General features: G+C 35.5%; 1 protein-coding gene across 14 annotated transcripts in view; it reads right to left on the bottom strand.

Moving 5' to 3' along the window:
* Positions 1 to 1614: 1614 nt before the first annotated feature.
* The window catches only part of Liprin-gamma (liprin protein kazrin), a 135061-nt gene continuing 112581 nt past the window's right edge, over positions 1615 to 24094 (bottom strand). For 3 of the 14 annotated variants that reach the window (XM_069503367.1, XM_069503368.1, XM_069503369.1), the window contains 13 exons: positions 23372 to 23548; positions 18689 to 18833; positions 17016 to 17168; positions 14442 to 14532; positions 12236 to 12420; positions 11591 to 11781; positions 9443 to 9652; positions 9050 to 9208; positions 6775 to 6898; positions 6290 to 6434; positions 4042 to 4153; positions 3416 to 3711; positions 1615 to 3206 (listed from right to left, as the gene is read on the bottom strand). In XM_069503367.1, the coding sequence (XP_069359468.1) occupies positions 3068 to 3206; positions 3416 to 3711; positions 4042 to 4153; positions 6290 to 6434; positions 6775 to 6898; positions 9050 to 9208; positions 9443 to 9652; positions 11591 to 11781; positions 12236 to 12420; positions 14442 to 14532; positions 17016 to 17168; positions 18689 to 18833; positions 23372 to 23548 (2127 nt within the window). In that variant the 3' untranslated portion in view covers positions 1615 to 3067. Of the gene's footprint in view, positions 3207 to 3415; positions 3712 to 4041; positions 4154 to 5030; positions 5924 to 6289; positions 6435 to 6774; positions 6899 to 9049; positions 9209 to 9442; positions 9653 to 11590; positions 11782 to 12235; positions 12421 to 14441; positions 14533 to 17015; positions 17169 to 18688; positions 18834 to 23371; positions 23549 to 24094 lie in introns of those variants that run through there. The other 11 variants (XM_069503372.1, XM_069503370.1, XM_069503373.1 and 8 more) reach the window with 11 other exon arrangements.

Genomic DNA, 24094 nt, shown 5'->3' with positions numbered 1-24094 from the left:
GCGGATGCTTACGCCATATTAGCTATCTGCATGCCAAATTTCAGCCCGATCCGTCCAGTAGCTTGAGCTGTGCATTGATAGATCAGTCAGTCAGTCGGTCACCTTTTCCTTTTATATATTTAGAAGATATGGGTAGTTATTTCTATGACTACTTCGGAACGTATTTTCACGGAATCGGATCAGATGAGTGCGTAACCGTCCTTAAATATCTAAAATCTGCGTTCTGATATTGAAGCCATAAAAATCATAACTTGAAGTCAGACATAAAGGCCAAAGATAGTAATAAAGTTGGGCTCAACTACCTCATTACAGCAATATAATAACGTGGGATGTGACTATGATTGTAATACCTCGGGAGATTGTCGCAGACGTTGGACGCCACACGAACTGCCTTTTATGAGATTAACGTTTTGCCATTGCAATAACATACCAATTTTTATTTATTTCGTTTACATCGCCATTACTACCCATATTATAAATGTGAAAGAGTGTTTGTTTGTTGGTTTGTTCTTCAATCACGTCGCAACGGTGCAACGGATCAAAAAGACGCCTTTAATTGCGATTCTTGGCCCCAGCAAGTTTTGCATAAAGTAGTTAGCAACCTATGCAATGTTGTTGCATGAATGCCCATAACATAGGCTTAGAAATAGAAATCACATTTTTGGGAATATTATATCTTCTGTGCCTATAGGTACTTCTAAACGTTTATTTATAAAATATAACAATCTTTCTATTCTATTTTATTCTATCCCGATACTGTCGAAGTGAACTATAATAAAAGAGTAATGGCAGCTAAAATAGACACTTTATTATATACATACGAGTAATTGCAAAGTTTTTACCTAACTGGAAAAAGTTAAAATTATGTTTACTTATAAGTATTTGGAGAAATTAGCATTTGCCTAGTAGAAATGGATGATTGGTTACAATAATTATTATCAATTAATCCCAACTCAATAATAATTGGTGGCGTTTGGAGAAGAGCGGCAGTTGTACACACATACCTACGGTTTACTTACCACTAATTGGCTTTTGAGCGTCTCTTCTGAGATAAGTTAGAGCTACAGGTTAATCGGCTTTGCGCAGGTAGCATACAATAGGCTTCATACACACTAATTTATTAATCTCTGTATTTAATCAGATTATCTCAGTTTAGAGTTAGGTATAGTAAGTACCTATATCTAATTTATTATTATTATACATCGCAGGAGAACCAAGGTCACTGATATAGCGCAACAAGTTGAAATAATGGGCAGATCATGCTTGCCCTAGGAGCAATTCTACAGTGGAGACCACGCAAGCAAAGATAGTGCGTAGCACCCTCCAACAAGATGGACCGACGACGATGAATTAAAAAAATCGTAACTTTTGAGTTATTGCCAAAAAAGGGGGAAATTTCCAAAACTGATGTTGATGAAAAAAATAATGCTACGCAGGACCAAATTAAAAAAATATCTAATAGCATTGGTCCTACGAAATATATGTAACTATAAGTATTTTTTAAATTCGCACTTTTTTGGCGATAACTCAAAAACTACTTCTTCCAGTTGCTTTTTAGAAATCACGGCAACTTAATTATTTAGGAGTAGGTACATACGAAGTAAAGTAAAACACCCCATTTGAATAATTTCATTTTTATTTAATACATTCATATTTAAATATTGGTAACTCAAATATCACAATGAAAAGAAATCACAAAATAATCAAGAATTTATTAAAATATAAAAAATAAAAAAAAATAACAAAACCAACAATTTATTAAATATAGTAGGAATTCAAGCTCGATTGCGATAGTAGAATAAATTAGGTATAATAATATAATTTCATACAAATTGACTAATAATATTTTTTATATAATAGTATCAAAAACCAAATGCCTAACTTTGTATTGTGTGAGTGTATTTATTATCACAGTGTTCGGCAATAATAATAGCAGCGAGTCTTTCCACACTATGTAATTAGGTAGTACTTAGGTAATCCGTTTTGGTGTGATCTTTATTTTCATTACACCTATAAAAGATTTGCTTTAAAAATGTGTAAAAAAAGCATACCTAAAAAGTATAAAAAGCGTAACTAAGCGTAATTCTTCATACCAAATAATATCCTAGTCTATATAAAATCTTTGGATAGTCAGTTTTCAGTCACAACAGAGTGAGCTTATGAATACAAGGTTGTTTTTCATGCATTTTAGATAAAGCAAACATTTCGAATAATATAAATTAATAAAAATTACCTACAACACACTTCCGTAAATTATTGTAGTAGAGTAGGTTGGTTATGTGGATAGACTCTTAACAATTTCATATACGAGTAAGTAGCAGATGTAAAACATTATACATTATGAAAAGATTATACTAATTATAAGATACCTGCCTATGTGTTTCAAAAACTATGATAAATGGAATACTGAATATCATAAGACAGAACTTAATTATTATGATATAGTTATCAGTCTGTACGGTAGCTTCTTTCGAAAATGTGATATGCTAAAATGCTTATCTAAATTAGTTATGAAATGTACTTTCAGGATTATAGCGATAGGAACATGTTTTGTAAATTATCAAATGTATCTGCTTTAAAAGGTCAAAAAGAAGTTTTTTAAAATTGTTTAAATGTTCGAAAAATACAATATCGGCTTGCCTAAGGCGTTACACAAAATGTTAAACAATACACAGTAGTTTCTGTGGTTAGTATTATTTATAGAATTTTTCTAATAAGTTGTAGATCTCAGTTATTCTACTATTATTTTACACTACTAATTATTGGGGAAACTAGGTACATTTTTATTTCACAACATCACAGGGTTGTCCCTTTTTATTCATGTTTCTAAACATGAAAAAAACAACAAAGAAGGTAGGCTAACTCAAAAATACTGTACGAGAGGAGATTCTACTTTAAGGTACAAAATTTATTTATCAATTACCATTCATTCACTGTTTCTACTCTAATATTAAAATATTCATTAGTTAGTTTCAATGATTTTGTTCGAAACTTTTACATAATGATTGTTGTTTTTTTCAAGAAAAGCGTATGGTCACATATAAAGATCACATAGATAAATAATAGACTAAACAGATGTCTTGCTCGATGCGTTGATATCACCGATGCTTTTGACTCGACGATGTCTTTTTTGTTTCACAATACTGTCATCGGACTTGGGCAGTGGGGAGCTCACTCGATGAGCTTGCTCCGCTCTTTGCCCATACCTAGAAATAATAATTGTATACGTTTAACATATCTAACGTAGCTGAAATCGTTCGCGTGAATTTAGGTGTTTGAAAATCCCGTGGGTCCTCTTTAATTTTGTGGGATAAAAGTAGTCGTTTTGTCATTTTCCAGAACAATACATGAAAATCAATTTTGTTTTATTTTAGTAAAACTTACCTGCACGAAAGAATTTCTAATTCAAACTTACCTGTGAGTAATACGGTCTGTTTCCTTAATGTCATTGAGTCGTGTCATACTATCCCTCGTTGATACACTTGATTGTGAGTACAAGCTTAGGGGGGTATATATCGGTTCGTATTCCTGTAGTGTGGGCGGTGGGGCGTACGTCATACTCAGTTGCGAAAGAGTACGCACAGCTATGGGTGGTGAATACGACATGTAAGGCTGCGTCAAACTCATAACACTCGAACTTTCGCTTGAACTAGATGGCGATGGCCGATCGTGTTTAGGTTTTAGGGCTCCAAGCGCACGTGTTATTGATCCCTGAAATGGTAAATGATTTTAATACTAATGAGTAATGATTTATAAGTAGGTACTTATACACCATAGCTGATTCAAGTAGGACAGGAGAATTGGTCACGTGAATTAAGGTTTTTTTAATGCTGTGGAAACTTTATCCAGAGTGTAAGCTACCTTTGTGCAAAATTTCGCCAAGATCGGTGAAAATGTGACAAATTAACAGACTGATAGACATACATACATTCGCATTTATAATATTAGTATCAACATAAGACTTATATTAGCTAAGTATACTGAATGTTAATTATTTATTATTTCTAAGTGCACAATATTTAATTAAAATTTTAAATTTACCCTTAGACTGTGTCTTCTAGAATCGGCGCTGAAGTCAATTCCAGGCAAGCCCGTGGCAACTGATCTTGAGAAAGGTCGTCCCAACATCCTTATTTGATGACCGAACATATTCCTGCAAATTATTAACGTTACATTCACTGTCTTCTGAAGGTACAAATTTGAGAAATCATTGACTATAGCCAGATAGCAGTTAGCTTTTATTTACTCTGTAATTACTCCCTCAAATTTGCACTAATTTATCCAAACATTGCTAACACAAAAAGCAGACATGCAAAGTCTATTGTTATGTGTTTACATTGCTTTATATCTTGGCTTGTATTGAATATATATTCGAGATTCGTATAATTTGATTAGTGAATGATCAAAGATATTTAGATTTATATACGAAGAGCTATAGGAACTTTAATACAACTCGGCATAGACACCAAAAGCATGATGCACTTAAAAATAATACGAATCATGCTGATTGTGTATTAGTATGATGATAAAAATGGCCTTAGAGAAACATAAGACATTTAACAAATTAAAGAACAATATCGCATGTTATAAAAGATGGGACAAAATAGTTATATTAATATATAATTAAAATAGTTAATTAAAATTAATAAAATAATCATGAAAATATTTTTATTTGAGTTCAAATAAAAATATTTTCATGAATATTTTATTAATTTTTTATGAGCGATATTTTTCTTTACAAAAATATGAAAACAACAACGATAATAATAATTATTACGTCTAAAGTAGACAAGCTTATAATATCATTGTGTTTGAAATCAATAAAATCTTTTACGTATGGTTGAAAATAAATCAATCAATGTTTTATAGAAGAAAGAAAGTTTGTACGGACAGAGTGGACAAAGCCCGAAAAGTGCGATCTAATGATGATGACAGAGAGGCATTCATGACGTATCGATAAAATGGTTTACCGTTCTGTCTCGATGCAAGGATCGCCAAGTTAGGGATGATGGTCAAGAAAAGAAATTGGCTCGATATCCCTTAGGTTTATCTTTTTATAAGGATTTATTCACATTTATATGCCAATTAATAATGTTACAATAAAACTAATACACCGTTGTCAACTTTACAATATGAATGTATACAAGTCAAAAACATAGTTATCTTACAATATTAGTAAATACTATTTATTGTTATAACCCTAAAGCTATTGTAAATGGTTCTGTTTTATATCTAATGATAATAATTGATGAAATTTAAACTGTTTATTATTTTTAAAATGTGTTGTTATAAATAGAAATAAAACTTTCGTAGTATTTTTAATATATCTTCGTAATGGGACTTAACTCATCCCCTAAAATAACATAAAGCATTTCATGCTTTTATGCCAATATAAGCTACTTCGTATGTTATATAATTACTAAAATTACCGAATTGATCGTTTTCGAATAACATTAAATGTGACAAATCTAAACTACGGCACGTCGAAAAGTTCTGGGGGCACATGGAGAGAGAACACCGATTCTAACACAGACGAAGGCGAAGGGGCAACGAATAGTGTTGTGAAGTTTTCCATTATGAACTTTTCGTTATACTGTACTTACAAACCACGACTCCTACTAGCTATTTCTTATCAGTCTTCACCGCTCGTAAATTTTTAATAAAAAAGTTGTAAATGAGCAATTTGAAGAAACAGTTCTACAAAATCGCAACTGAATATTTACTTTCGTGTAAAAATAGCACTTTACAAATATTTGTAGTGGAAATTTTACATAGGTACAGGTTTTGAAAGGACATCGAAGCGACATTTATTTCCTGAAGGAGAGCTTTTTGATTTTTTTGGGTTTATCTTTGTTTTGTGGACAACATGGATGCTCGGGCAGCCTCCACTTGCAGTTCTTCCACCTGGCAAAATATCGTATACCTGCAGGATTGCACCTCATATTATAATCATCTACAGGTTGCACACCTACGGGGTTGTGACAGTGACTATGCATTCATGCAGTGCATTTCTCCTTTTTGCTCTTAGGATTTTTTTTGTGTTATTACAGAATTTTTCGTGATAGAAAATGTTGCACTTTGAAATTTAATATAAATAACGAATAAATTATCTTTTCTTTGTATTTTTGATATATTTTGTCTTATGATACCGTCAAGATTTTTTTGACTTTATTATAATACTTTAAAATGTTAAATACGCTATTTCATAGATATATTTTATGGAAAATGTAAGAATATTATTCTAAATACTATTTAATTTATCTGAAATACTAAATTTTTATTTATTTACCTTGCTGGAACAATGAGAGCATCAAATTCAGCTACCAAATGTCTTCGTATTATACTCTTTGATGGTGGGATACCTAGAGCAGTAGCCATTGTTTCACCAGTAAAAGACGGTTCCAATACAACCAAGCCACCATGTACACCACTATCTATAAATAAATAAAGGTTATGAAATAAACATACTTAATATATAATAATATGAAGGTCCGTATTTAAAACAATATTATTACAATTTTTGCGAAACCACGTCGTCAATCGAAAAGTCCGTCCCTGGCTGCCCCTGGGCCAAAGGTGACCACTGACAAAGTCTCACAGCATTGTCACGCTGAGTGGCAATGGGCAACCTTTAGGTCAAGTCGGCCCCATAGCGCAGATCACAATCCCTTTCCCTTAGACTTGTCACGCACAAAGCTTTTCTTGATCATGAAATGTATCTTTTGGTAAAATATAAAACAGGTAAAAATAAAACTATACATAGTGAAAACTTACCTTTGAGATTATCAGCAAATTCACCTAAATCGATGTTATGCGCCCAACGCATAAACCTTTGATTAGTCCATACTAGAGGATCTGCATCTACGTTTTCACATTGATGCCGCCTCACTGCTAGAGCCTGAGATAATAGTCGAGAAAAATAGCTTTTAGTTATTTAATTTAAGATTATGTACTTATAGTGACGTTTTTATTTGAAAAAATATTAATTCGGAAACAGATTACACTACATACTAGTACTTATTATCGTAATGTTTTCAAATCGAAAATAATGATCAAAAGAACAAAATTACGTGGTGATAAATTACTCTTCACGTACATTTTTTGGGGGGTTTGAAAGATATTATGTATTTGCGTCTGTTGTTGTACATAAGCATTTTCAAAAATATATATTAATTAGATGATACCCTCGACTTCATTCGCTTATGTTTTCCGAAATAAAATGTATAGCCTGTGCGTCTCCAGGATATAAGGTATCTCTGTCATCAAAATCGATTAATCGGATGGGCCATGAAAAGGTAGTATAGAGAGACAAAACACAAAAATTATAATTATATTACTATTTATAATAATTTAGTATGGATAAATAATAGCTTAAAAAAAATCGATCTAATTATTTACTGAATATTATAAAATATTGTGTAATGAGCGTGAAGACCGTGGACAAATGTTGTTCAATGTCGTTCTGGAATTTAAAAGAGGCTTGAACAAGAAATGATTAACGACGTTACCATTAAAGGGGTCGCAGCTACACGACACAGCTTGTAAGGGCGGACACAAATAGGTTTCGGCAATTAAGCTGATAAATTTGATATAAATTAATTACCTTCATAAATACTTGCTATATCTACACGTAGCCTCAATAGTGTAAAATATTTATTTAAATCACATGCTATAACTTTTATATTAAGCTACATGATGCCCGCGACTTAGTCCACGTTAGGTTTTTTTAAATCCCAAGTGAATCTTGGATTTTCCGGGATAAAAAGCATTATTATTCTAAGAAATTAGCCTAAGTAAGTAGACGGGATGCAAGTTATCTCTGTACCAAATAGATGATGCTTGTAACTTCCTCCACGTGGATTGAGGGTTTTAATAAACCCGTGGGAACTCTTTGATTTTAAGGGACAAAAGTACCCTTAGCCGAGGAGCTAGCTATCTCTGTACCAAATATCGTCCAAAACAGATGGGCCGTGAAAAGTTAGCAGACAGACACACAGACAGAGTTTCACATTAATTATAAAATTGAGTATGGATTACTGAAGTTACATAGCCCTTAGTTAACAAAATATATTATCTAAGGTTAAAGTATTGAACGTAGAGTATTTACACAGTGTTTAGATTTAGAAACTCGAAACTTGCCCCGAAGCTATTTCAACTGACGTCTGTGCCTGCCCTAAAAAGCTTCACACTGCTATTCTGCTTGTTTGCTTTCGTCTTATCTCTGTTTTTGTTTATCGTGGAATGGACTGCGTATTTATTTTATGAATAGAACAGATTTTAACGGAAAAATTTCATCTTCTCTAAGCTTAGATAAATCTTTGCATGAATCATTTTCGTACTTCGTCCGGGTAAGTTATAGTTTCTTGAAAGTCCCGTGGGAATTCTTTGACGTTTCGGGATAAAAGTAGCCTGTATCCATCTCCGAGGAGCAAGCTATGTTTGCACCAAATAGATTATGCTTGAAATTTCTTCGGTGTGGATTTAAGGATTTTAAAAATCCCTTGGGAACTCTTTTATTTTCCGGGACATAAAGTAGCCTGTTCTACGTCCTAAGTGGATGGACCTTGAAAACCTATCTAATAGACAGACACAATCTCGCCTTTATAATATTACTAGCTTATGCTCGCGACTTCGTCCGCGTGGATTACACAAATTTCAAACCCCTATTTCAGCTCCTTAGGATTGAATTTTCAAAAATTCTTTCTTAGCGGATGGCTACGTAATAATAGCTATCTGCATGCATCTGATATAAAATAAATGGATGCCGTGGTTATTACTTTCACGAGAAGGTCATAGCCTACTTGCGACCGCGAAGATCGACTCACGCTCTACTAAAAATAGGTCGACATACTTATTGAATTTTGTACAGGTGACATAAATTGTGTACTAAAGCTATCTTAATTATTTCAAAACTTTGTATATATTTTATAAGACAAACATAAAACCTCAAGAGACCTTGAGAAGAAATATAGGTCATGGCTTTATTTTAATTAAGTGGAAGTTTAGGTAAAAATAAAATAAGAGACAAATAAAAATGAGTCACACTTACTTGTCTATCGTATTTCATTATCCTTAGCAGATGGATGCCATGCACGATAGAGGCTTGGTGGAATTTCCTGGTAACACCAAGATATTTCTCCAATTCCTTCTTGCTGATTGTGTCTAGCATCCGGGCGTCCACTAGATTGGTCACGAATGATTCGGCATACTGTTGGAATATTTATGGAAATTTACAGTAACAAAAGTATACCAACCTATAGGCGATAGAGGTTTATTGGTACGTAATACGTTTTCGGTATAAAAATATAATATTGAAAATACTACTTTTTTAGTATTTTTATCAATAGTAAAATTAATGTATTAAATACCATAATAACAGTTTTACTTTCGTCTTATTATTCAAACAAAGAACTGACTTATTACCTTTGTTATCCAAACTTACCTGTGAAAGTCCTAAATCGGGTAACCACTCGGCCGCAACCCAGGCGTGAGTCAGCTGCCCGATGCTCGGGTTTCTCACAAGATCTGGCCGCCGCCTCTCCTCGATCGCCAACCGCAGTTTCTTCCTGTGCATGGGCTGGCTGATCCCCAGGCCGACCTCCAAGTCCGTGTCTGTGAGCTCGAGCAGAACCTGCCCATTCAAAGCACGTATCTAGAAACAACCAGAACACAATATTTGACGCTTCTATTGCGTCAATTGCTTACTATACTTATATATTGAGTATATAATAAATAGAATATATACAATTACATAAAAGTAAAAGTTTCCATAAATGGTTTCCAAATAAAAATGAGAGTTCAATTAAATTAAATAAAAATATTAGTAAGTAACTTGAAATAAGTTGTTATTAGTTATTCCTTGGTAAATAATTTGACAATTAACTAGGTAAGTTTCGTACTTAGATATAATAAATCCATCTTAAACTCAAATATAAAAATAATCCAATGTAGGAATTTAAATGATATTGTGAATATAATATTTTGTGGGAGGAATGGTTTATTATATTAATTTTTGTTTTAATAAAGCCCCATTGTGTCTCGCTCACGGAGCCGTGTATTATGATTTTAATATAAAATATCATGATGCCCTCGATGTTGAGGATGTAATATGAAAAAGTCATAATAGTGTCAGGCTTATGAGCTGTGAGGAATAAAGTGATTTTTCAATGTAGACTAAAATATTCCCTCTACATTTTATATTTTCATAACTTATTTGACATTAAAGTTTATGATCGTGTATTAGGATTTTTGGTAAATTTTAAGCCCTATCACCGCTAGCACCCTTTAACAAATTATTATAAAATTACAAAAATACTTATTGTTATTTACAGTAAAGTACTTATATAACGTTAAATCTTAGTCAGTTATGCCTATTTTACAGACTAACATTACTACGTCAACAAAGTCAAATGGGTTGTACAAGCCAGTTTCAGATTTATTAACTTTAGATCAAAATTTAATATTTAACCTTAATCGTAGAACGATGAATATTAACTCGTGCAACCCACTTTGCTTTTTTCGGTGGTCAAAGGTTATACGCCTCATAATATTATACCACAAGTGACCCTAAAAATATTTTTTTAGAATACTTTTTACCCATTTTATTCATAAAACGCAATTTGCATTGTTGTTCTCCAATATTAAATCATAACAATATTAATAACATCTCTCCATTTCGAACCGATAACAGACGTGATTTGAATAAACAAATGCTGCGATGAATTTACTAAAGGACTGTGTTGCGACTTCATTTCCATATAAATCTAACGAAATTGTTATTGTGAATAATAAATGTGTTTCCATGAAAATGTATATTTATCTACCTATGAAATTTTGTCGTAAAAAGTTCGTGAGGCGGCAATAATTTAGATTAGGTGGGTTAATTTTACGTGCTTCGGTATAATACTTTCCGTTTTTTTTAGACAACATGAAAGCGTTAGTAGAGAATAAAGAAGATTGTCAGAAATGATATAAAAGTAGATACATAGTATAATGAAATCAATAATCGACTCATTCGATTTCAGGACACCCCAACAAATATTTTTAGATTTTATCATTACTTTTTTGCGCTTTATAATATTACTAGCTATGCCCGCGATGCGACGCAAAACCGCGTGGATTTACGTTTTTCAAAATCCCGCAGGAAGTCTTTGATTTTCCGGGATAAAAAGTAGCCTACGTGTTAATCCAGGGTATAATCTATCTCCATTCCAAATTCCAGCCAAATCCGTCAAGTAGTTTTTGCGTGATTGAGTAACAAACATCCAAACATCCACACTTTCACATTTATAATATTAGTAGGATTATTATTAGGATTATGATTATATTAAGCGTAAATAAATATATAAACAAAAGTATTAAGAAAGTATATATTTTACAAAGTTTAAATACAGTAGGTAAAGAATATTAAAAAAATATATATGTCAAAAAATCTCCGAGTACCATAAGATATGAAATACCTATATCACGTGGAAGAAGATGTGGGCAAAATTTAGTATAATATATTATATAAAAAATATAAAAATCTAAATAAGTATAAAATCTATTATATAAATAGATAAGTGAAAATATTATAATGCAGTTAGCTAACCTTGCCGCTCTTCACATTGTCGGCGATCGCAGCTGCGTATTGCGGCATGCCAAGAGCGAGCTCCAGCCATGCAATGATGGCAGGAGCGCGCCATCGCGACACCGGCAGAGAGGCTGCCTCGCGCAGCGCTGCCTCGCTGCCGAGGGGAGACCACGCACGACACGTGCTGCCTGTTCCTGCATACACCGGCTCTGCAATGAAAAGTGTAAATTACGCAACGAAAGCAGAATGCCAGATTGAACTGACGAACAAACAGTACATAGTGTATGATTTTACATCTCACTAACGATGATAGAAGTCGAGTGTTAGAACACTTTAGCCTCAAAGTAAATTAATGGTCCTTGACTGGCTTGTTTTAAAACTGAAGTTCGTCCATAGATCTACAGCCAGCGCTCTAAGCGAAACGTTGTGAAATTAAAATCAGTGGCACTGAATTTTCGATTTCTAATCAAAGACGCTCAAGTCTATTTTACCCTGATGCTATTGTGTTTCGACGCTCGAATTAAATCAACGTCATAAATATAAAATCTCATACTAGCCCCACACTATTGCTACGTATTGCTGCCCATTTATGAGGGAGCAAGGCAGAGTAATGCAGCTTCTTTTCATCAAGTGCCCAACAATATTTGTTTATGCTTCGCTTACCGCTTTCATGTCCACTGCTGACCGCACTTCCTGATTTGGTGCGGTGTCGACTTCGAGCAAACACTCTTGAGATCGACCCCCAAGCGGAGCCTCTTCCTCTACCGCCTTTGGAGCCGCCAGGCCGCGACCTCATACCAACCAGTCCCGAGTCACATTCCCCCGGACTTGACAGTTGCTCGACTGATCTTTTTAAAACAAAATCAAAAAGAGGTGAGGAAAATATGATAGCGAGAAAACTCGTTTAATTGTGAGTGCAGGAGAAGTGTGTAGTAAAAAATAAAAAATTGGGCAATAGCCACAAGCACACCCCCAAGCACACAAGCTCGCGCCAGTCTTCAATTTGGTCTAATTGTTTTTTGTTTGCTCGTTGGTATGTCGTTTGCTCCTACAAAAATGCCTAGACTTTAGAAACAATTTTCTTTTACGTAGACTGAGCCTACTTTTAATTTAACGGAGGCGTTTGCTCGATTGTCATATTAATCTATGGACTCCCATCCTATGAGATTGTACGTGTAATTTGAGGGGACGGAGAGGCGAGACAAGGTGACCCGACAATATCACATTATGCAGACCTACGAATATGCAGACGGTGTTACACAAACTGCTCTCCTGTGACACGGAGGTGTCGAGACAGTTTGTAACTTTATAAAATATTGCAGCAGTTTGCAGAACAAAAGGAAAAAGCACTTTGGACTATTGCAGGCTACTGCAGTATGAAAGTGAAAGCTCGCCGCATTAGTTTTGAAGTGACATCTTCATTACCGTTGTAGATTTGAAACTCGATTCAAAACGAAAATGCGACACCAAAAAACACACTGTTTATCTGTATGAACTTTAGTCTGCGAGAGATGAGATAGTCTATTTTTCCATATTTTATTTACCATAAGCTCTGCCATTAGCCTTATGTTTTTTTAAATTTATTATTGGTGCCAGTAAATTACCGCATAACTCTGATCCTACATTAAATTCGAACTGAGCAGCATGCAGCGAGTTTTCAATATTGAAATCCGAATTCAAAATTTAAATTCGCTAAAGAAAATATGAGGGCGACGTCATTTCCAGTATTGAAAAAATGCTTTGCTTGCTTCTCGTCTCGTAATGTGCGAAGTCATTTGTTTTATTTTACTTTTCACTGGTCGGGTTTACCTATCTGTATAAATAAGTAACAGACTAAACAATAGCGAATAAATTGTTTTCACATAAAATCTTAATTGAATTTCACTCACCTTTGCAATATTTCCTACCCAATATTCATTCACTCAATCGGGACTCAGGAGTCAAAACCTATTGGGCACTTCCGGGGAAGGTAGCAATGTCTTATAGCATGAATAAAAGAAAAAAGCCAAAAACCGTAAAGTGGTAACATCATAACAAAAAGGTGTTATTTCTTGTACAATGGTACGGAACCCTTCCGCACTTGACTAGTTTTTAGTCTGACAACAACACGATATCAAACACAGAACATAGTTGCAGGAATAAAGTTAACATTTGATATTAAACAGCAGTCGCCGATGTAATTTCTACTCGCTCCAGTTGTTAAATTTGTTTCCGGAGGAGTTCATTTAAATTCAATTTCGCATCGTTTTTAAACGTATTTTGTTTTAAAAGCTTTTGGCGCTAAATTAATTATTCCTGAAAATTTCAAGTGTTTTTATCACAGAACTGAAAAATGAAATTTACACCGTCGAAATACGGGGACAGTTTGAAATATTTTTCAAATTGTCCGTTTTAAACAAGTTCTTAAATAAATTAATCGCTTTTCTATTTATTTGATCCTCATGTTTTTAAACTATTACTGTCATAATCGGTATCTCTGCCTAAATTACTGGATACATTACTGGCCTGGGTTAACATTTTTGGAAAATTTGCTGCTTCATCATTCATCAGAATCCCTATACCTATTATGTCTGTTTTTTTAAGTTTCCTAACGTGATATGATCGATGGCGTAATAATATGTTATAGTAATGGAAACTCATAATATTATAATTATTAAGTACACGGTCTTCTGGGACGTGATTAGGTAATTTGACATCTAAATACATCAACATTGGCATCTTGGCATCTACTTACAAACGTACATGGACTCTGACCATGACATCAAAATATTGCTTATATTTTAATGTTAATAAAAACGAAGGAACCTTGTCAAAGTTCTTCAAAATAATTTGTATGCTGCGAGTAGCTAATAATGCAAAATCTTCGAACCTGGAGAGCGATGCGGCATCGATGGAGCGGGTGAAAGACGAGGCGCTATTGTGTGGCGATAGCGTCGGGCTGCAGTCGCGCGGCGTGCTCACTGCAACAACAAATGTTATCCATCAACTCGTCCTCTCTGGACCAATTTCTTTGCTAATACTATAAAGACTTAACACTAAAGTAGTGATTATAACACGGCTACAATCTCAATAACTAGTTGTGAAAGAATGAGTTTATATTATGTTACTCTGGTATTCTTACTCCAACCATGCATTTCAACCGGTTTAGTGAGAAAGTATCATCATCAACCGATAGACGTCCACTGCTGGACGTACATAGATCTCTTGTAGGGACTTCCACACGCCACGGTCTTGCACCGCCTGAATTCAGTTGCTCTGCATGAAATGCACTGTTGAAGTAAGAATACCTACACTTCAATTTTTGATATGTACCTATTTAAAGTTATTTAGAAATTTCTTTGAAGTGTAGGTAAAACACTATAATAATTATCAAAATATAATACCAACATTAGTTTGGAAAATAAACGTATTTTCTTTCTTTCTTTCCATAAATAAATACCGTAAGATATGCTACTTCCCGAAGCAACGTAGCCAACTGCCGACATGTTTAGAGGAGGAATGCATGTTTAGTGTGCATCATGCGAATAAATAGGGATTATTGTTATTAGTTACAACTGTATTTTATTGATTTTAATTTTTAATTATTTTAAATTATTTTTTAAATTTTATTCATTTACACACAAAAATAGGAATACATAGGTACATACATCCCTTAATTTTATTGAACTACTAGGATTTTATAGAACTGGTTAATAATATGAACCAAAAAACATAAAAGCTTTAACGCTTTATGAGAAATTCAGGAAGTGTTTTTTTTGCAAAATGAGAGTTTTTGAACCCTTCTAATTACATCCCAGTTACCGCAAACGAAAGGCTGCACAAATATTTATTCAGGCCAATTTCAATAGAACCTTTAGATAAAAAATTAAAAAAACAAGTTAAATAAATTACAAGTATCAATTCACCAAAATTCCACATAATAATTGTCAATCGCTAAAGTATCTACCTTTTCAAATTTTTATTTTATTTTAAACAATGAGCATATACTTACTTCCTGAAAAATATACGGTCTATCCTTATACGAGAAACTGTTAAGTGTTATGCTATAAAAAATCCATATGCATACTTATATCATAAATGCGAAAGTGTGTCTGTCTGTCTGTCTGCTAGCCACGGCCCATCCGTTTAACCGATTTTAACGAAATTTGGTACAGCGATAGCTTGTATCCCGGAGAAGGACATAGGCTTTTTATCCCGGAAAACCAAAGAGTTCCCACGGGATTTGTAAAAACCTAAATCCACGCGGACGAAGTCGCGGGCATCATCTAGTAAAAAATATGGCGGCAGCGATATGCCTATAACTACCTAAATGTTATGGTGGACATACATACGTGTATCGCCTTCCATTCCGTATTGCAGTAGTTTGAAATTAATCAAAATCAGAATGTTCAAATATTTTCGATACAACGATGTTAAATCGAAGCCCCTCTTCAACTCGGCATGTAGTAAAATGCTCGAAAGTCATACCTACTGTCGATAGTGTTTTTAATTTATTAAAATTGCTGTTGTATTAACGCGAAGCGTTCCGACGCTATGGAAACAGAGAGAAAGGTTTTCATTAAAGACCCTTTATTGTAACAAAATGTTGACTTAAAGGTGAGTATAGACTAGAGCACTTTTTCGAGCATTTCAATGCTATTCAACGTTCTTACGAATGATACAATACAAGACATTAAAACTGAATTGAAATAAGCATTTTCATATAAAGTAACGTTTCTGCCAATGCATGACGCTATGTTATAAATAATTGCCATGAGCATTTGACTGTCCTTAACATTCCTTTCTATAACGTCGGATCTGCAGGTCACGAGTGCTATATTGATGAGCTACATAAAAAAGAGGAATAGCAGATGGTATATTTTTAGCTAATTAAGTTTGCAAAATTAAATTGTAACAAAGCGTCGAGCGTTGTGCTTGTTGTTCGGTTCGTGAAAGGGTTAAAGCGGCTCGATGTTTTGTTCATGTACCTATGTTGTAAGTAAATGCTCTAGTGTATACTCACCTTTACAGCCTACGTTATGGTAGAAAATAATGTTCCTTTTGTATGCGTTATTGTAAATGGAAGACGATGAAAATTCAATGAAAGCAGACAAGAGCGTTTACAATTTTTTAAACTTATTGTTATTAAAACCATAGTACAATAGGTATTTTACTTTGAATATTTTAGGGTATACAACTATATTAATCCTGATATTTTACGAAAAAAAAATCAAATGAGACACAGTCAAGGGCTAACTTGTATCTAATTTTTTTAAAAATGGAGTACAGTTACAAAGGATTGAAGATAATTTTAGTAGATAGTTTTTTATTTATTTATAGACTAGCGCTTGGCTACAATAAGACCTGTTGGCAAGTAATGATGCAGCCTAAAATGGAGCGCGCTTGTGTAGTAGATGCATATTCACTCTTGACGAAGTAATAGGTGTTACTATAGTGTACTTACGCTGGTATATAGGATGTGCGGAAGACACGAGTGAGGCTGCATCAGTATCATACGGGTCCAGGGTGGGCGGAACTCCTTCTGCCGTGGAATCCGACAGGTTCCCGCCACACACCGACGTGGCACCCCCGTCGCTGCTACCTGTCACTGACAACGCTTTATTTACAAAATAATACAGAAAGATATAGCACAAGGAATTTTTTTTTTAAAGAATATATTAGCCATGTTAAATGACTAATATTCCCGTTTCCTCTCCAACTAAGCGTCAGGCTTGTGCTAGGAGTAGGTACGACAATAGTGCAACGGGCGGGGTTTGAACCGTCGACCTTTCGGTTTTCAGTCCACTCCTTTACTGGTTGAGCTATTGAGGCTTACATAATAATGCTTCAAAGCCCGCATAGTCCCATACAAAATTACAGTCCGTTCACTATAACTTTTTCCCTGCCGTCAATGTTGGCACCATTGCTTTGTTTGCTTTATTTTATTCCTTAGAGCTTAGGATTTATTATTGTGTGATTTGCAATAGTGCCAAATATAACGTCAGGGGAAAAGTTATAGTGAACGGACTGTAGTTCTCACGCGCTAAGTATTTCAATTTTATGTGTTAACTGTCATGTCAAAAGTACGGATCACCTTAAAATCGTACTTTTGACATGACACATAAAGTTAAACTCAGTTTGTGCGCATTATACCCTGTATTGACCTGTGGCCTATCGGGGAAGATCAATGCACACGTGAGAATAATATGATTACATTTTGAAATGAAATATGTAAAGAGTATAAAACTTTGAAAGATCTCATTTCTACTATAATGCAGAGAAAGGTTGCAAAAGTCTGGACATTTACCAAGAGGAGGTCTCATTTTCAAGGATTAATTGAAGGCAAAAAAGCGCCACGCCAAAGTCGCAAACTTTTGGAGATCTAAGGGGATGGTTAGGCAGTAGGCCTAGGGGTAGGTAGGGGGGGCGTGGTAGGGGTAGGGGGGATGGGTAGGGCTTAGTTACAAGAAGGTTACGGCTTATGGGGTAGAGAGGCTCTTCGCATGATCACCGTCATACTTCGTTTTAAAGAGGGAAAACGATGATGAGGAATTATTTTAGTATTCATCCTTATTGACGACCTTCCTGGCGCAGTGGTAAGCGCTGTGGTCTTATTAGTGGGTTCGATTCCCGGCAGGGGTTTGGAATTTTGTAATTTCTATGTTTTTGATCTGCTCTGGTGGGAGGCTACGGCCGTTGCTAGTTACACCCTACCGGCAAAGCCGTGCCGCCAAGCGATTTAGCGTTCCGGTACGATGCCGTGTAGAAACCAAAGGTGTATGGGTTTAATAAAACTGCCATACTCCTTCCAAGTTCTTCTCTCTTTCGAGCCTCGATAGCTCAACGGTTAAAGGAGCGGACTGAAAACCGAAAGGACACCGGTTCAAATCCCACCCGTTGCACTATTGTCGTACTTACTCCTAGCACAAGCTTTACGCTTAATTGGAGGGGAAAGGAGAATATTAGTCAGCAATTAACTTGGCTAATATTCTTTAAAAAAAAAGTTAGCCTGCTTCCATCTTAGACTACTCATCACTTACCACCAGGTGAGCTAACTTATACAGAATAAATAAAAAAAAATAACGTATTTTTAACGATTACTTGGAATTTTATTTTCTGGCATGTAAAGATAGTAACCTCTAACGCCAGAGTCGGCACTACAGCTACCTCTGTCGCCCATCAGACCCGACGGTCCGCCCAGGATCATCGGTGGCCCGATGCCCAGAGACGCCACACTCTCGCCTTCTGAAAGACATCCTGCAGCTTGCAACTGTCTCCGCGCCTGTGAACAAAACTTCCACGTTATATTTTCTTACATTTATATAGACACTATATGATACCCGCGTCTTCGTCCACGTGGATAGGTTTTTTTAACCCCGCGGGAACTCTTAAATTTTCTGGGATAAAAAGTATAGCCTATGTTTAAGTGTTGTGTTAAGTCAGGGTCCATTACAAATTTCATTAAATTCCGTCTTGTAGTTTTTGCGTGAAAGCGTAACAAACATACGCACCTACAAAATTTCGCCTATAAAATAAGTATTAGGTAGTGTGATCTCTAGCAACAAATCAAGCATTTTTTTATTACGAGATAACTCTCTTTAATTATTTCTGGAGATCTGTATATAAGTTGCGTTTTCCTATGCGCATTATGTAAATAAAAATCGCGGGGTGATTACGTAAAACGTTGCAGTAGCGACAGCAACGCGACAGCAGTAGCAATGCGACAGTTCATTTGCTGTCTCTCTTCTTCATCTTCTTATTTTGCTTTGTGGCTATTGCTGTCTCTCTCTAGCCGGACGTTTGACAGCAATGATCGCGAGATTTACGCCTGTCGCAAGCCTGTCGCGAGATACGTAATCACCACGTGGCGTGGGCCGGTGTGTATCAGGCTACGCGCAGTGTAGGGTTCCGTAGTTGCCCGTCTAGCTGTTTTACACAACTTTATCTACTAAGTAATTTTCAATGAAAAATTAAGACTCCAAGTACATTTTATAAGTTGGTTAATTAAGGCCAGACCGCATTACAGCGCCGCACAAAGCTTCGAGATATAATAAATAAGTATTGCAATAATTTCGAATGGTGTGTCGCACTAGAGCGGCGGCGCTGCATAGCGCGTTGCTGCGTGTCGAGGCATCTCTACATACAGTATATAAAATAAAGTCGCTTCCTGCTGTCCGTCTGTATGTTTGTATGTATGTATGTATGTATGTATGAACGCGTAGATCTTTTAAACAACGCAACGGATTTTAATGCGGTTTTCACCAATAGATAGAGTGATTCAAGAGGAAGGTTTATAGGTATAATTTAATTCTCAATAAATTAGAGATCTCTAGGGAAATTGAAATAATATGAATTAGGTCGGAAAAAAACACCTCTCATTTGAGAGTTTCCGAGGCGTGCGCTGCCTAAATGGTCAGTTACACAAAACAGACACACTGTCGCATTTATAATATTAGTATGGAAGTATGGATTAGTAATCACTCCTCACTGACACCACATTAGTATCTACATTGCACCCATGCGAAGCCGGGGCGGGTCGCTAGTAGAGAATATTTTGAAGCGAACCGACGCGCATTGTACCTAATACTTAGCTGTAAAAGTTTTCCTTGTAACTTCATTATAATATACATATACTACTATATTCATAAACAACCATTTAGTTTTCTCGCTAACGTTTTGACTGATCGAGTTCCCTTATTCCAAAGCATAATATAAAAACAGCTGTTGTACTTAATTTTCCTCCACATTTTCATCAGAAGGCGCAATTTGAATTGGTAATGAGTTGCGCATGTCGATGATGGATGGACAAAGGTGCTGACTGCTGAATATAAACCTGTCAGCATTATGCAGGACCGCCGCCTTGTACGCTATATTTTACATTTATACTGGTTTTTACAGTACGCGGCAGAAAGTAATGTACATCGATCTTTAGAAGGAGAAAGCAGATTTGTAGAGCGTTGTCTCTGTCGTAGAGACAAAACGTCATATAGGTATGAGTGACAGACAACGCTCTACAAAGCTGAAATGTCGTTCTAAAGGTCGATGTACATTACATTCTGTCGCGTACTGTACCTAGTAACTGGATGGCTGGCAGTTTTTACAGGTCAGAATTTAGCTTTTTTGATTCTTACGAACCTCGGAGCGCATATTAATCCGTTGGTCCCGGTTATGATCATTACATCATCATTAACATCTGATGATATATATATCAGGCCTTATTCCTTATCTTAAGTCCATATTATTAAAGGGATAGGGCGTTGATAGTCAAGCAGTGAGTCAGGGCTTTTATCACACTAATAATATAAAAGCGAAAGTTTGTGTGTGTGTGTGTGTGTGTTTCCACACAAAAACACTGGGCGGATTTGGCTGGGAATGGTTATAGAATATTATAATTTTTATCCTGGAAAATCAAAGAGTTCCCACGGGCTGTTGAAAAACTTAAATCCACGCGGACGAAGTCGTGGCCATCTGCTAACTTCATAGGTATTAATTCAATTTATATTACAATACAAAAACCACACCCAATATTTTAAGTATCTCTCTAATTATAATTTGTGTATTGACTGAAGTTGATTTGTTCAAAGATAATTTGAAAGGATTTTCACGCCACGAGTTGTAGGTAAATAAACTTAGCGATTGAATTTCTGTTGATTGTTTCATCCACCCTCGTGATTATTTAGGACTTCGCGTTAATCGGATTATTCTGTATAGGTAACTACGAAGTTCAGTGGATTTAACTTTTTGCTTATTTTTCATAGAAATCTGAAAAATCCCTTTGCTTTATCGACACACAGGCTGATGCCCGCGACTATGTACGCGTGGAATTAGGTTTTTTAAAAATCCTGTGGGAACTCTTTGATTTTCCGGGATAAAAAGTAGCCTATGTCACTCTCCAGGTCTTTATCTATACCTATGCAAAAAATCTAGTCAATCCGTTGCACCGTTGCGACGTGATTGAAGGACAAACCAACAAACCAACAAACATACACACTTTCGCATTTATAATAAGGGTCCTGATACTATTTAAGGTGACTCAACAGATAACATGGCTACAGGAGCCGGCAAATGCAAGGAAAGTCAGCAGCCTGGAGGTCTCTGAAAACTTGTCTCCGTACCTACTCAATAGAGGTATCGTCAGCCAGCATCGACCTGTTTCCCTGACGATATGATACTCCCGATGCGCCCGTATCTTATATTATTGTTCATTCAGCGTAAGAATATATTATAGTACTCGACAGGTCGAGATTGCATTCGGGGTATGAGCCGGTAGGGACGCCCCACACACCTGCTCGTCACCCGCGCTATACCGAACCGGGTTAACGCAGAGGCTGTGCGGGTGTGCGGGGCGTCCCTACCCTGAATGCCCTCTCGACCCGTCGCGTACTATACCATTTATATAACTATTTCTTTAGAATTGATACTGTAAAGCCTATTTTTAGTTTTTACCTGACTTCAAAAAAGGAGGGGTTATCTACTAAATTCGGCGCGTATATTTTTGTAGGTTTCAAAAGACTACTCACGAGATTCCTAAATCGATTTTAGTTTAGCAGTAGGTAATAAAGACGAATGATTTAATCAAGATAGCACGCTCTAATGTTTTAACTACATTGTTCCTATAGTGTATTCACATGTCAAATAAATAATTAATTTATATTGTACGAATGCGTTAGGTAACGGCGTTAAGTTTCCGCCCAGAGATGGGCATTATTGCTACTTTTAAATAATTTTCATTTGGTTAAATTATTTATAAGTAGCAATAAATTATTTCGCAGGTGATTTTTCAGTTTTCACATTTACATTCATTTGTTATCTTCTAACTAAGGACTAATAATAATTAGGAATAATTTAACTAGGAAATTATGGTCATGATCAATATTCGCTCATTTCACAGCTGGTATTTTCACGGAAAGTGAATTTTCGCTCTTACGATTATATGTGCGAAAATTCGCTTAGTATATTGCTAAGTACATTAATTTTATTTAACTAGATATTTCTTCCTTTCGAACACGCAACTCGGCGCGGCGTCTCGATTCGATGACCATGCTCGCATGAAAAGATAAAATAAAAATAAAATAAAATAAATATAGTATTGAAATATATATAATATTCAAACTTAGTGAGATTTAGTTCGGCTACTTTTAAGTAAGGTACGAGTAGCAAGTGTTAGTTACTTATGAAGAGGAATTTCACATTGTTTTTCACCTGTAAAATAGTCCCTCTCTACTTACGACCTTCGCTAGTATAGGTTTATAATAATTCAGTAAGTTCGTATACGCTATTACGTAATGGAGATGTTATCAGGCATTCCCGACCACTAGTAATGTATGCATGTACTAGTTACATGCGAAACCTATTACCCTTGATAGATTATGTAACACAGTGATCTGGAACATTCATCTTTAACTATCTATAAATTTTATTCTATTTATTGAGGCGCTAAAATGAATGGTCTTGGTTTATAATCAAAGTTATATGAATTCTCTACAATTCTCCACATTGGAATAATTTGATATCTTATTATAATTTACTACTTAAAAACTTTAACTAGTATTCATAGTTAATAAAATAAATGCTGTGATAGCCTAGTGGTTAGACTTAAGACGTCCGCCTCCTATTCGAGAGGTCGGGGGTTCGAACCTCTAACTTTTCGGAATTGAATATTATCCTCCGCGCGATGTTCATCACTTATCTCCTCGCGTTGCCACGATGTTGCCACGGTGAAGAAAAACATCGCCTGTGTGTCTGAGGGTTCTCTATAATGTCTTTTAGGGAAGTCTGCCAACCGTGCTACGACCGTGGCGTTCTTGATTGAAGACATACCTCAAACAACTGTTCCCTTGCGTGCCGCAACTGCGTGTCACGCGCGCTGAGTGCTGCTGCAAGCTGCAACGATCTCTCGGCTTCGTCTCGCGCGTGCCGTAACAGTGCTGCTCGTTCGCGCTCTCTCTCCGCACGTTCGGCACCCAACGCCGAAGACGCGCCGCTTCGGGATCGCATCTATTACAAAAAAGACAAAAGAAATACAATACGTTCATGTATTATATAGTGATCATATAGGTACGAATTACGACACCCATTAGATATCAGGGCCAGCTACTGAAATGGACATATAGACACAAGTACGCTAGAAGCTTACTTAGACTACACAAATGATAGTTATTTTTATGCCGATTTGAAGCGCCTATCCGAAAATACCCGTGATTTAAAGATACACTTTGTTGCTCTTCGTACTAACATTTTATTGACAGATGTTTTATCAGTAACATTTAGTTCCTAGTATGCTTAGTGACACTGTCTGCTGCCATCAGCGTCAAAATGGCAAAGATCAAGTCGCTTTAAAAACAGGTCGGCAATCGCATGTTCAGCGTACTTGTATTATTAGATGTCAGTGGGACCAGCCAAAACTTTGATTATATTATAATTTGAGTATTTATATATACAGAATAATCTGTACATTAACATATAAGCATTATAAATATTCATTATAAACCGAATTACATATTTCAATATTGAAACCATACTACCGCAACATACCTAATTAAT

This window comes from Maniola hyperantus, chromosome 15, assembly GCF_902806685.2.
Source record: "Maniola hyperantus chromosome 15, iAphHyp1.2, whole genome shotgun sequence".
NCBI classification, from domain to species: Eukaryota; Metazoa; Arthropoda; class Insecta; order Lepidoptera; family Nymphalidae; genus Maniola; species Maniola hyperantus.
This window is presented reverse-complemented; position numbering and strand designations above follow the sequence as displayed.